Source organism: Rhipicephalus microplus, chromosome X, assembly GCF_043290135.1.
Source record: "Rhipicephalus microplus isolate Deutch F79 chromosome X, USDA_Rmic, whole genome shotgun sequence".
Taxonomy (NCBI): domain Eukaryota; kingdom Metazoa; phylum Arthropoda; class Arachnida; order Ixodida; family Ixodidae; genus Rhipicephalus; species Rhipicephalus microplus.
Window position 1 is genome coordinate 311,591,275 of NC_134710.1, and position 15,525 is coordinate 311,606,799.

General features: G+C 42.0%; 1 protein-coding gene across 3 annotated transcripts in view; it reads right to left on the reverse strand.

Moving 5' to 3' along the window:
- Sec31 (COPII coat complex component secretory 31) overlaps positions 1 to 15,525 on the reverse strand; it is a 170,543-nt gene that overhangs the window by 100,795 nt on the left and 54,223 nt on the right. For 2 of the 3 annotated variants that reach the window (XM_075879502.1, XM_075879501.1), the window contains exons 11-12: positions 3,085 to 3,159; positions 36 to 119 (exon numbers count right to left, since the gene is read on the reverse strand). In XM_075879502.1, the coding sequence (XP_075735617.1) occupies positions 36 to 119; positions 3,085 to 3,159 (159 nt within the window). The remainder of the gene's footprint in view (positions 1 to 35; positions 120 to 3,084; positions 3,160 to 15,525) is intronic. The other variant, XM_075879503.1, reaches the window with a different exon arrangement.

The following is a 15,525-nucleotide window of genomic DNA, read 5'->3' on the forward strand; positions in this document are numbered from 1 at the left end:
GCAAAGCAAGACACGAGTAGGAGAGTGCATCTTACAGTTGCATTGGGTGACAAGCTGCCAACGTCATTGCAGAAGTCCTGGTCATCAATGTCCTCCAATTCGAGGCAAGCTAGAGCCAACTAGCGAAAGTTAAGAGAAAATGTCAATATCACATCAAGCACTCTGTCAACCTGAAGAGATGGATTAGCAGTTAGACATGAAAGGTGTAAGTTGACTAGGACAGACCTTCAAGAGGAAGTAAATGATATGAACATTTGACAGGATTGGAGTGACCATTTGTAAGGCTATGATAGCATTTTCCAGCAATTAAAACAAACTTGTTTGTTACTTATAAATTAAGTTGAGATAAGAGATTCATGTCAACATCGAATAAGTGAATGAAGTGTGGCTGAAGTTAGATATGAAACAACAGGCAGTTTGGCAATGTTTTGTGGATTTTCCTGCCAGCCAAATCCTCAGATGCTACATGCCACTTTGCAGACACTATGTGCAAGATTGAGAACGCCCTAAAAACCTTCCTATTATGCCCAACTTATAATTTCTGATATGCTGAATTCAATACCACCCCAAGATATTGATTTAATTACTGATACTGTAACAACATCAATTGTAGCAACTTCATATATCTAAAGTAACTTTAGACCATTAGTAAATAACCACCCTGCCAAGCAATCTATTTTTGCAAAATTTTTTGTTTATTTTGTTTGTGTGTGAGTACTGTCTTAGGCCAGAAATAAAAGTGACTGACTTGTTCTCATATTATTTGATGTGGAGTGGACCTTTAGTGAATGTGCATTCTCAAATTAATATACCTACCAACATGTGAACTTTAAAGTTCATAATACTTCTGTGTACATGACAGATGAGGGGCATATGCAAGTTGTGGCCACATGCCGACACTACAAATGATTTGCCTTTGATGATTTGCTTTAGACAAGGCAAAATTAGACAGGCAGTGATTAAGAAACAACAATGTTTATTTTTGATCACGGTGGCCCCCTATCAAGGACTTCGCGTAAATTAAGGGGGGACATGGGTCTGAGAGTTATTTCATCTATTTTTGAACCAAATGTGACAAAAGTTGGCATGTTTACTCAGTTTGTTCTCCTGATTTTAAAGATGTAGTTATTGTTTCTATAGCTTCATTTGTTCATTATATAATTAGGGTAATCTCTATTGTTCCTACAACAGAAAAACAACCACCTGTCAAAAATATACAGATGACATAGGGATCAGCAGTAGAAAGCCCAAGCCACACAACCTAGAAAGCAATTTTTTAAGTGGGTCATTATTTCTTACTTAACAGTACACTAAATTTTATAGCTCTGAATGTAGATAGTTATAGCACGAGAACAAAACGACGACACAGAGACAAGAAGGACACGAAGGACATGAGCGCTCATGTCCTTCGTGTCCTCCTCGTCTGTGTTGTCATTTTGTTCTTGCGCTATAACTATCGTCATGCCATACCAACTAGCCCAAGCTGCCACACTTCTGAATGTAGCCATGGAGTGGTCACACAAAAGACTAACTTTAAAAACTTGCATCAAGAAAAGTTAAAACATGCTTCCTATGTTGTGTGCTACAAACATATACAGTCGAATTTCGCTACAACGAAACTGACGGGGCGCAGAAAAATTTTCATTGAAGTCGAAAAAATATAGCAGCAGCGTCGTGACGCGATTCTCACCCATGCATACCGAGGCCATGGTGAAAAGCACACTGAAGCAAGGCCTACAACCACTTTCGTGAACGAACCAAACATCTGCATTAACACGTTAACACTAGCAGCTGTCCGCCGTCAAAGTGTATTCGACAATGCCGAGATGGAGGCAGGGTATCGTGGAGTGGTGACTTTTGCCTTATTCTATGCTATTCTTATCATCCATCACTCGCAGATAGTTGATTTTGTTGATAGTGTGGACGAACAGCTGCTCTGATTATTTACCACAATGGCCAAGCACGAACAAAATTATACGCATTGGCATCGAAAAAGGCATTGTTGCGCACAGATGCGCGAAACAAAATCATGAACTGAGCGACTGAGCTTCAGCTTCAGATCGTCTGCGGCTCAAAAGCAAGCCAGTGGCAAAAGCAGGGCAGTCTCATTGCCATCGCTATAGAGCGATGGCAATGATGGCGGCGATGGCGGCGCCCATGCTTGATGAACAGTGGTGCTTAACGGTGGTGCCAACGTGTGTTTTAGACTTCGTCGACCTATTTTCAAGTTCTGAAAATGCATCAAAATGTTAAAGACTGTTTACTGCATAGCAATAAATATCTAAGCCTGGAATTGCATCTTGAAGTTTCATTGAAGCGGGACGGCAGAATAAAAAGTGTTCGTTCTGGTGACAATATACATCGACTCCTATGAACTGCTAACGGGGAACCCTGAATTTTTCGTTGTTGCGGAAATTTCGGTGGCGTTCGTTGTAACGAAGTTCGACTGTAGCTTCATCTTGCAAAAAATATTCTGCTATCTGTAACAGTTTCCAATATATTGCAGGAGTTGCCATGTATGGTGTGGCTACTTTGATTTAGTTATTTGATCAACCGTAAGTTACACGGGTCTCAGAAGGCCGAATATCCCGAAAAAAAATCTACTTTTTAAAGCTGACATGTTCAGAATCAATACCTATTTTAGCACTCATCGGAAAAGTTTCTCGTACCATTATTTTTGGCACAAAATCGATTTATAAGACTCCTATGAGATGAAGGTGAGCACAAATACAGTCGAGCCCACATATAACGGGCCCACTAAAGACGAACTTTCACTTAAAATGAACAGTATCCGCGTGACCATGAAAATATACATTGTTTAAATGATACAAAATCACACTTATATGGATGAATGGATACATGGATTGACACGACTATACCCTTTAGATCGGACGGCGGCTAACACCACCTAGACGTAAAATTGTAACATTTACTTTAAAACAATTCAGGAGTATCCAAAAAAATAAAAGTGGTGGTGTACACTAAACTGAGCTGTAAATATTAGAATATTGCTTGAGCTTTATATTGCCAGTTCATAGATAACTTCAATATTGTAAGCATGGCTCAGAAAACAAAGAAATGTACCTGGTTTGTCACATCATCAGGGTCATAGCCAAGTAGCGAAAGCATTTTAGCCCTGGGCGACGCCTCAAAATTAGCCTGCGAACAAAAAGTTAAAAAAAAAATCACAGGTAAATTCAGGTTCTTAAAGAAGTTTCATGTGTTACAATTGTGTTTGATGCACTGAGATAGAGTAAACATCTTTAGTGAGCCTATCCATACATCTCGCGCATCAATTCCTGTAACAATGATCAATTCTGCTACAGCATGATGATGCCAACTTAAGCTCAATGTAACTCTGCTCTGACACAATTAACTTGTACATAAAATGTAACATCAATATAGTCCACTTAAACTGTTCGATATTTGATTCAATTAGAACGACACTTGTATTATTCAAAGGCCTTGAAATTTCAGGATATATACTATATTCAAAATGCATTTTTACAGTGCTGTAAAGCTCCAAAAAACTTATCAGCCAAAGTGGTGAAACATTTTACACAAACTACAAAATAACTAAGCATTTTCAAGCTTTCCTCCTCTACAAGAGAGAAGAAAATTTCACCCATGCCTTATTTAAGCTTAAGGGGGCAGAAAGCAATAAGATATTTTCCACAGCAGCACGCAGGTGCGGCCATGTTTGATCACGCGATTGCAAATGGCCTTTGGTAAATGAAGTGGTCGTACCACACAAGCTGGTTGCAGCAGAGTTTAAGCAAGTCGCATGCTTGCACAGCAAAAATAGTTTGATATTTTATCATCTGTATGTTGACAAGGCAGAGACACTGGTATTTGTTTAGCATGTACGTCACAGCATTATGTGATGTATTTATTCTACTGAACAAATATGGTGGTGCATGCCTTTATTTTCTGTATTAGAAGTTGCCGGTACCTGTGATAATAAGCCAAAATGGCACCACCCATACAAACGTGATGATCACCCGCTTTGATCCGAACTTGACTTGCTATTTGCTGACTATGATGACAACAATAAATGGTGAATTCAGGTATTGCTTTGTGCCATCTCACACTGAGGACGAAGTATGCTTTGTCCTTACTATCAACATCAGCTGTGTTTATTTAGCCACATTTGGTAAGCCTTGTCTCAGAGGATTTGAGAGTAGATCTTCGAAACACTGTAAAATAACAGTGAATACATTGCTTTCGATACTTCAGGACACAAACATAAATAAAATACAAGCATAGGTTTCTAACTTACGGGCCACATAGTGCACGATGATCAGGCGATATATTTGAAGTAAAAATAACGCACATCTGTGGGTACTGCCATGTTGACTTTTTCTGGCAGTGCTGTCTGCTCGCTTTTACTTGCCCAAACAGTGCAAGCAGACATTATGGGGACACCAAGCAAATGACGCGGCGCAGATGGAAACATAGTGAGCGGCAATACCAAGGACAACGTTTCAGGGACTGAAAAGCTGAATGCCAGCCACACCATCAGATTTCAACTGTGCAAACCAGCGGCAGAAAACAGTCTACAGGAGCCTTAGCTTGGTGCAAGCTGCTTCCTTCCACTCCCTGCTATATGGCTTGGCCAAGTTGCGACCTTTATCACTAAAAAGACACTTCCATCTTGTGCTCTCAAAGCAATGAGATTTCTTGGCCCACTTTATTAGTGACAGCAACATATGACACAAGAGAAGGCATTCATTTGTTCACACTTTCATACACCCATTTAAGGTTGGGAGTAGAGGAGGAGGGGGCTGTGGCATCACCTTAATGGTGCCCTGCAACACTTTTTGAACATGTTCACGAAACGCTGCATATCGTTAATCGGGTCTCCTGTGTATGCGAGCCAAATATTACAGTAAAGCATGTGACCTGATTATAATTATGTTTTAAAATCAGCTAGAAATCGCTCACTCTTCTCTTAACAAACTAAATCTCTGATCAGCCCAGCTACATCAAAGAAGTAGAGGGAACTCATTAATTTTATGGTTGCAAGAGCATCAAATCTCACGCTTGTTATGCGTACTGGTATAGCTTCTCTCCCCTCTGTCATCTTCCTTTGTGTAGCTTCCAGCGCACTCGTTGGAATAAGACAGAAAGTGTTTATAGTGTGCAACACGTTTCTGTAACTCCTCTCATATTTGAAAGATTCAAAAACCTTTTGCAGCAATCGATCTGTGAGGCAATGAACATCAGTAGCGAGGTCATACAATGCTTCTTTGAAAAAGTTTTGCAGGGCCTCTTTAAGTTAGACACTCAAGTTTGGCTAGATACACCACTGTGTGTCCCGCCACTGTTCATTCCGAGAGCGTCACAAACTTGCATGGTACTGCGTGTGTGATTCTGAAAACGTGGCAGCTACAAGGCCTATCCGGAGAAAACAAGATAAGCGAAGGCCAAACATAGATATACAGTCTGCGTTCACATCAAGACCACAGCCACTTAACTGCTTTGCTTTCAAGTTTCTTAAAACTTTAATTACGACTTATCAATATCAGCATCCCTTTTCAAGATATCATTCACTCCAGTAATCAGCCAAACACAGTAGAATTGCAACGATATAATTTTTAAAGGAGAGTGAAGAAACCCAAAAAAATCTAGCAAAATCTCTTTAAACGATAATGTACACAGAACCTTCATTGCCATAAAAAGAACTTTTGTATCTTTCTCTCGGACATGCATCGACGAATTAAAAAGGGACGGCGTAGCTGGTTGCTGTGAATGTGCATGTTAAAACATTGCTTAAGGCAAATAAAAACCAAGTACCGAAGTCGCTCCACCATGATCATAAGCGAATGACAGGAACTCCAAAATGCTTAATGCCTTTTTATGACTGTTTCCTTTAATCTACCGCTGTGTAAGCCGCATACCTATGGAGCTGCGTAATCACTATTGATGATTACGTCGATAGCAAGTGCAGTTTCGTGCCCAGCAGCTACACCAAATGATAGTTCCGTTTCTATCCGTGTGCTCTGACCATATGCATCCCTTGTTGCAACCGCCTATAATCGCATCTACTGCGGTTTTGTCCACAGTAGTTGCAGCATGCAGCATCGTTTTGATGCAATGGCCGTTGGATATACGTGCACTTTAGAAGTTTCATCAACACCATACATGATTGCATCGGTAGTGAGAGCAGCTTCATTAACAGTGGATACAGCAAACCATAAACACAATTCTGACCGTGGCTGCATGCATGTGCTTTTGGAACACGCTTGATTAGCTGGCTGTCGCTCAACAGTCAACATTGTAACCCAAGTTTGTATCACCTGTCACAACACTGAAAAAGTGTTCGGAACATCGAATTCGGCCTGTGGGACATTACGAAATTTGGCCAAGAAATTTCACTAGTTCATATCAGACTTAAATTTGTATCAGTAGAACTCTTACCACCGAAATGCTGTTGTAAATTCTGCAACACCATATGTGTGTTACACAATAATTTTGTACTCCACCTAGTGTAATCAGTTAAAATCTCAACTATTAAGGCATCAAAGTAAGTCTAAATCAAAAATTTGTAAGAAATTTCACAACACAAATGAAAATAAAAACAAACTAATTCATAATAACCACTAGCCAAAAGTGACACGTGAACACAAATACAATGCTCTTCAGCCTGACATCTGCAAATCAGAGGCGCCCATGGTTGATTGTGATGAAGTAAATGTCTTGGAGACAATACGCTGAGAGTCCCGTAAACAACAACAACAACAACAACAACAATAATAATAATAATAGTAATAATAATAATAATAATAATAACAATGATAATATTAATAATTTGACAGATCCCACGTACCTGGGAATCGACGCGATGCGAAGCATGCAAAGGGAAGGTGACCGTGTGTTGCAATTATCTTATTGGGAGACACATTATGAAACGATGCTAAATATATGTGCACACACAGACATATGTTGAAGAGTTGCAGATGTTTATATAGCCAGTTGTTCGCACTTGCACAATGATGCCAAATAGAACATGCGTTTTACCAACACCAGAAGCTGATATCAAGCGCTGATACTCGCGAAGATGCTGGCCCTGGACAGTGCTAGGTACATAAATGAACTTCAGCGCATAGTAACTAACCACAATCAACGTTAACCTGACATGACGGCTGTATCAAAGGAGTACATGTGTAATGTTTATAAAATTGTGTAGGCGGTACTGCGACCCCTATTGACGTTTGACGAAGATTAGCGTTTACTTGAAAAGTCCCGAAACCTGGCTTAGCTCTGTGGTAAAATACTTCATTGCCACGTAGAATGCTTGGGTTCGATTCCAGCTAGGACCCCGACATTTATTCTTTGCATTTGTCGAGTCGACCCTACCGATGTCAGGTGTTTCTTAAGACTCGTGCATAAAAACTGCCCATGTGTATTCTCATCCTTCCTGGGTAGATACTAAGTGTCAATCACTTGTGGCACATACCTGCATACCAGCGTCCCATACCCGCCCATGGGTATATGCCACTGTCTGGCAGGAAGTGTTTGACGACGTACGCGACGGGATTTTGACATTATTGATGTCTTGACCAGCACCTCGTATTCTTCACAGCACTTTACCCTCCTATGCTAATTTTGGTTCACGCCAAGTTAAGGGGGTGACGGTCAAAGTCGCCGAAGTTCGCTAAGAAATGCTTCGTATTTAAAAAAACAAGATATGATTATAAGGAATGCTGTAGTGAAGAGCTCCGGAAATTTTGTCCATCTGGTGCTCTTATTCGGTCACCATTATTATGTGTGGTGCTTGATGACACAAGGGCCAATTGATAGCTAAAGAGAACCATTTCAGTAGGCAAAAGATATGAACAATGATATGCTATGTGGCTGTATGGGGGCCTTAAAACTCCTCGCGCTAACGCGGGTAAAACATAGAAATATTAAAACCATGACGTGACGTGAAATATGTGCAGTGAAACTGAAAGACGAAAAGGCGTCATAAAACCATATTGACGATGTAGCCACCGCAGCCGCGACATCAGTAGGGAGGTCGTGCTACGGATCAGCTTGGTATATGGGGTGAAAGCTATGTGTGTCGTTTAAAAACGTAAACAGCAATTCTAGTTTAAAAAGCGGAACCCTGCCGATGAGCATGACAGAATGCAGTAGGAGCTGCTGTCGGTAGGGTAATAAAAAGTGCTTTTTTTCTTAGAGCATCAAGCTCATTGCACTGCACGAGGATGTGGAGAACCGCTTATTTTCTCACACAATGGCAGATCACCACAGGACAGAAGGTGCGGGTGTGTAGTGTGTGTATGTTCTATTCTTAATCTGGTAAATGTGACTTCTGTGCGGTGTGACCTTGACACTGGCGGCCAATCTCCTATATGTAACTTTACAAGATGAAGTTTATTCTGTTTGCCTGCCACATAATTGCTGCCAATGATCCCCGAGTTTTCTTCTAAGACAGGGCTTCAGGTCGAGAGCAGGGACTGCTATGGCTGTATTGGCAGCACTTTCGTGGGCAGATGCAGCTAGTTGGTCCGCCAACGCGTTTCCTTGAACCTCACGGTGCCCGGGCAACCAGCAAACTACGACATGCTATTTCTGTGCATATACCATGCATAATAGTGAGTATACAGAGATAAGGACAGGGTTCTTGTGATTTTTCATTGTTTTTAAGGCTTTTACTACACTCAGGGAATCAGTGCATATTACTGCCTTCTGTAGTTTTATTTGTTTAATGTGTTTTATAAACACGAGTATCAAGTGTACTCCTGCTGTGAAGATGCTTGTATTTGCGTGCAGAAATGCCAACATCTGAAAAAGATAGACCGATGGCTGCGTATGATACAGAAGTGAGGAACTTGGAGGCATTCGTAAAGAATCCTGGACAGGTGTACTTTTGCTAAAGTTCAAGAAAGTACGTATGAATACGAGCAAGGGGAGCGTGTTTTGAAACCTCTATGAAGAACACATCACAATCTATTAACTGCCACTGCCACGGCGGGAGATTAGCAGCAGCAGCCGCCAAACAGTGTTCTAGAATGGGCACATCCATTTCCTCGGCAACACGCCTCACACGAAGTGCGTAGTGCTCTTGTAGCGAAAGGCGGTAAAAGGGTAGAAGTGGACAAGTCATTGACAGTTGAGTGTGAAGGGTGTTTCTTGTTTGCGTTAACCTTCAGAAAATATGCAAATGATAAATAGGACCTCTGCATATGGTGTGACCACTCATTCAATTTAACGTAAAGGCTTCCTATGGGGCTAGTGCGAAAGGCGCCCATAGATAGGGGAATGTCCAGATGATGGACAGGATCAAGCATCTGCAAAGCGCTTGGTGTGGCAGACTGATAGATTATTGCCCCGTAGTCTAAGTGAGTGCCTATGAGGCTTTTGTACAGGTCTATCAAGACACTTCTTGTCATTGCCCCACGTAGTGCATGACAATAATTTTCGGACATTCATTGTATTTATGCATTTATTTTTCATGTACTTAATGTGTGATATGAACGTTAGTTTACTATCCAAAATTAGGCCTAAGAACTTGTGCCCCATCTTTATGGAGAGATGTTGACCATGCAGATCAATATCTGGGTCAAGATGAAGGCGTCGCTTCCAGGAGAACAGGACTCGGGTGCTTTTTTTGAGCATTAATGCTGAAACCATTCTCTTCTGCCCATTCTGTCATCTTGTTTAGACCTAGCTGAACCTGCCGCTCACACAATGAAAGAATGCATGATGCAAAACTGAGGAAGTGTATCAGGCGCCTGTTTATCATCTTCTCAAACAGTTTACAAAGGCAACTTGCCAGTGCGATAGGCCTGTAACTCGCCGTGCAGGATGGGTCCTTGCCTTCTTTCAAAATCGAAATGACAACAGCCTCTTGACAAGAAGTAAGCATCTCGCCCGAAAACCATATAGCATTGTAGAGAGAAAGTAGGGTGCTTTGTGTTTCGGCAGGTAGATTCTTTAACATTTCATATACTACACGATCAGAACGTGAGGCGGACTTATTACAGCAATCAAGCGATGCCATTAGTATAGGTAAACAAAAAGGTTAATTATATGCTTCATATTTTGTATATTTCCGCTCTGGATTGTTTTTTTATTCTTGTTTTGTAGCATTGGAAGCCCTCAGAGTAATGCAACGAGCTAGACACCCGTTGGAAGGGTTCGCCTGGTCTTCCAGGCTGTCACCTTGGGTGTTTACTAGCGGAAGTGAATATGCCTGTCTCCCTATTATGCTACTGACCCTGTTCCAAACTTTACCCTCATGCATACAGGAAGTAATGCCCGATAGAAACTTCTGCCAACTTTACCATCTCGCCTGTCGGCGCGTCCTTCTGCCCTGGGACTTTATGTTCTTAAAGTTTGAGAGGTTCTCCGCTATGGGAGAGTTCTAGAGCAACCTCTATGTTTGATTTTGTTTCTTGTGTGCATTTCGGCCCTCATTGTTCCACTCTGGGACACGTCATTTGGTCGCCAGTCCAGACGTTTGCGGGATGCATTGAGCTGCAGCGTCACTTATAAAGGCAGTAAAGTACTGTACAGCCGCATCTATGCTTAAACACGATATGTCAGTCCAACTTAAGCGGGTAATCTTGTGAAACTGTTCCCAGTTAGCTTTGTATGTGAGCCATTGAGGAAGGAACCTGTGGAACATTTAGGAGCATTGATTTTATAAGGATGAGCTTCGAATGACGGGAAAGTGGCCATCTCAAAAAAGATTGTTGACCACTTTTCATTGGAGTAAGGGCAGAACTAATGGAGATACAACGATGAGGTCTATATATGAGTAAATTTTCTTGGCGAGACTACAATATGTGTATTTTTTCCGGTTCAACAGACATGTACCGGAAGAGAGCAGGACCTGTTCAATTAAGCAGCCACTTGTGTAGCATTAAGAATCACTCCATAGACAGCTATGTACATTCAAGTCCCCAAGGGCCATGTAAGGTTTTGATAGTTCATCTATCAAGGACTGGAATTCATGTTTTTCAAGATGATACTGTATAGGTACCTAAAGAGAGCAGATGGTGACGAGTTTATTCAGAAGAACTGCTCGAACAGCCACTGCATCAAGAGGTGTTTGTAGTCATAGATGTGTACATGCTACACCTTGACTAACTTATTAACCACGCCACCAGATGACACCACAGCATTATCTCGGTCCTTTCGAAATATCATAAGAACATGGAAAATTCGTGTTTTTTGGATTTAAGGTGCGTTTTCTATACACATAACCCTTTGGGCGAATGTTCGTGTAAAAGTTCTTGAGCATTGTCGAAGTTTCTGAGCAGTCCTCTGACGTTTCACTGTAGTACTTGTGTCATTTTAAAGTTGTGTGGTGCTGAGCGTACAAAAAGTGTTACCTTAGGTTACAGGGCCTTTCAGGGGCCTTGTAATTTGGAGTTTTTCTTTTTTGGCACACTCCAAATACTTACACCTATCCTTCGCCGCCGGAGGAGTAGTGGGACTTGTACCCATCACCTCTTGCGGATGGTGCCTGCCCAGCAGGCACATTCGCAGTGGTTTCGGACCCGACTGCGCTTGCAGTGGTCCGGGGACCAACAGACACGGGCGTCTGCCAGCACTGTTTGTCAAGTAGCGGAGCAGTACAGGCTGCTCCAGCCAAGGGCACTGATGGCGCGACCGGGGTCCCACTCTTGTGACACTTGCAAGCGTGGAAAGGTTTGGCGCGTCATATCGGCAAAAGAAGGATAAGATGGGTTGTGCAGAGAAAAACGTTTGCATGCCTCTTGAAAAGACAAGTTCGATTTGATTTTTAGTTCTATTTCCTTCTCTTCCTTCCACAAGGTTCATGATCTTGATTAGGTGGGGCGGTCTCCTCCACAGTTCGCACAATAGACTCCAAAGGCGCATTTGTCAGATTAGTGTTCTTTGGATGCACATTTGGCACATGTGGTGTGCCCTCTGCAACTTTCCAACCAGTGTTTAAAGTGCTGACATATCACATAGTGCTTGGGGAAAGACTCTTCTGGTTGGACAAAAGTAAACAGTTCATAGGTGCACCACCTTTTCAAGTGGCAATCAGGTAAGGCAGGAAAGGAGTTTGCCATAAAAATTTTGAAGTTCGGCAGCGATGGTGGCCACCCACCACTGAGCCCAACAAGGGGAAGCTACAAGGTTGCATTACAAACACTTTGAGTCTCCAACCATGCATCGCCACTATATTGGAATATAATTGCCCTACGTTGAGCGATTACACAAGGTTAACCCTTGCCGCCAGGAAAGTTACAAGTAAATGAACCGTGTAGAAGACAGGAAAGAGTAAAAGAGAGAGAAAGACGAAGATGTAGGGAGAAAACAACAGGAAAAAGAGACTGCCGATTTCCCGAGTGGGTCAGCCCAGGGGTGCCGCCTACGTGAAGCCGGGGCCAAAGGGGTGCGTTGCCTCTGCCAGGGGGCCTTACAGGTCCAGTCACCCGGTATTGGCTCAACCCCCAGGATCCCCTTTTCCCCGGACACGGCTCAGTCACGTGCGGCTAGGCGTGGCAGGGAGTGAAAACCCCCCTTTAGCTCAAGTCCGTGGCTTCTCTAAACACCAAATGCCTGTTTGCGCAGACGCCCCTGCGGGGCATTCAGCCACCATCGAAATGTCACTAGAGATATCAGCAGTCAAACAGACACTGCTGAATCAGGGCGGTAACGAAGCATATATAAACATCCTGGAAGAAATATACAAAGGATAAACTGCCACTATAGAGCTCCATAAAGAAAGCAACAAAATACCAGTAAAGAAGGGTGTAAAACAAGGAGATACGATCTCTTCAATGCTATTTACCGCATGCTTTCAGGAGGTTTTCAGAGGCCTAAAATGGTAATAGTTAGGGATAAGAGTTAATGAAGAGTACCTTAGTAACCTACGTTTCCCCGATGACAATGCATTGCTGAGTAACTCCGGGCACGAATTGCAATTTGCGATTACTGAATTCATAAAAGGACAGCAGAAAGGTAGGTCTTAAAATTAATCTGCAGAAAACGAAAGTAATGTAGAACAACCACTGAAGAGAGCAGCGCTTCGCGATAGGTAGCAGTGCACTTGAAGTTGTAAAAGAGTACGTCTACTTAGGACAGATAGTAACCGTGGAGCCGAACCACGAGATTCAAGTAACTAAAAGAATAAGAATGAGGTGGTTACACCCCATTCTTAAGATTACACTGATCATTTTCCTTTCCATCACTCATTGCGTCGTCCTCAACTTAAGCTGAACCCTCTTTGTAAGACTCCAGGTTTCTGCTCCGTAGGCAAGCACCGGCAAGATGCAGCTGTTATATACCTTCCTCTTGAGGGTTAGTGGCAGATTACAATTCATGATTTGAGAAAGCTTGCCGAATGTGATCCACCCCATCCTTATTCTTCTAGTTATTTCACTCTCATTGTTTAGCTTTGCCGTTACTACCTGTCCTAAGTAGACATAATCTATTGCAAAGTGCTGTTTTCTGCCGAGACTGTTGCACATTGCTTTAGTTTTGTGCATATTAATTTTCAATTGATTATTTGTGGGGTTTAACGTCCCAAAACCACCATATGATTATGAAAGATGCCATAGTGGAGGGCTCCGAAAATTTCGACCACCTGGGATTCTTTAACATGTACCCAAATATGAGCACACGGGCCTACCATATTAATTTTCAGACCTACTCGCCTGTTTTCTGTGTCCAGTTCAGTAATCATGAGCTGTAATGCGTCCCCTGAGTTACTCATTAAGGCAATGTCATCATTGAATTGCAGGTTACTAAGATACTCTCCATTAAATATTATTCTTAACTCTTCCCAATCTGAGCCCTCAAAACCTCCTGTAAACATGCGGTGAACGACATAGAAAAGATCCTGTCTCCCTGCCTTACACCCTTCTTTATTGTGATTTTTGTCGCTTTCTTTATGGAGAACTATGGTAACTGTGGAGCCACTGTAGATTTCTTCCGGTATGTTTATCAGGGTGTCTACCAATTTCATATTTCTGAATTCCCTGACTTTTCCAGGTTTTTCATGGTGATTAAAAACAAATTCTATGACCGCCACATCTGCTTAGAAAACTCTGTGCATTGGAAACAGACCCTCAAGTGGTAAAAAAAAATCAGCACACCATATGAAAGAAGTAAACATATTTAGCAGACGTACTCGGAATGTTCTGAGCACATGCAGTAAATGTGAAAAAATGTATATCTGGCCGAAATAAAACCCCTGAGCCCAGCAGTGAGCAAGTCAGCTGTTTGATGTTCAGACCACGAAGCAAACACACCAGTTAAAAGTAACCACAGATGAAAGTTTGAAGGAGCCAGCGATAGTCCGACATCACTGTCAAAGCTGCTAGGAAACGTAGAAGTGGGGCCTTCTCACGGCATCCATACAAAATGAGGACATGGGAGCCTGGCCGGTTCTGTAACTGGAGTATAATCTAGTTTTCTGTAATGGTTATAGCACACGCCACTTAGGATGTGGATTGGATTGAATTTAATTAGATCGCCCTGAACTGCTATGTTTACTGACTAAACTTTTTAGGATGTGGATTGGATTAGATTTGACTCGACCTGGATTGCTCTATTTACTATTTGTTTGCATCCCCGCCCAATTTGCACACCTCTAAAATATACTTCTCAGCAAAAAAAATTAATTACTACTACCCGCGTATTCTGTGTACCTTGCTCTGACAATGACCAACGACAATGTTGCAAGAACAGAGCCATACTGCAACATTTTCCTTCTTTCTTTTTCCAACGAGCACATGCATGTTTGTATTTTGTGTCTTCGGGCTCTGACGCCTGAAGTGCGACGAAAGTCCTTGGACGGCTGCAATGCAAGCTGGGGACAGCGTTGAAAGTGCCGACCTTTAAATATGTGGTGGCAAGCAGGAATCTGTCAAGGTGCAACAGCTACCTTGATTCCACAGATTAATTGCAGATGTCGGCACGTTGCCTTGATTTACGTGCTGTTCTGTGGATGTCACGCTAAAAAATAATTGCATATATATTTACACAGTCTCACAAAACTGAAATGAGAAATTTAGCTGAAGTTACCCAAGTTCTACCCTTGAAACACAAGCTACTAGGAATAAGTGTGTAGTTGAGGACGTTTGCTGTTGCATCAACAACAATAATAATAATAATAATAATAATAATAATAATAATAATAATAATAAAGACATGAGTAGCCTGGCCACTTCTGCCGATGGCAGTTCTAGCCTAGACAAGACAGCCTTCAAGCCAAGCAGAAATCGTGGCCTAGGCAAACATGCATAAATTCACATAGGCCGCGAGATATGTAAAAGCAACATACATAAAAAAACAGTGCATGTACCAACGTGAAGCCCAAGGAATGCTTTAGCCAATGTGAAGGACAAGTTACCGAGCAGAGATTTCCTTGGTCTTGTTTATGCCATAGGCTGCCACAATTGTGACAACCAGTATATCGGTGAAACTGGTTATTTCAAGAAAAGAGTTAAACAACACAAATATGACGCCACAAAAGAACGCGTGGCTTCGACTGCCCTAGCTGAACACGCGGAATCCACAGACCACCAAATAGAC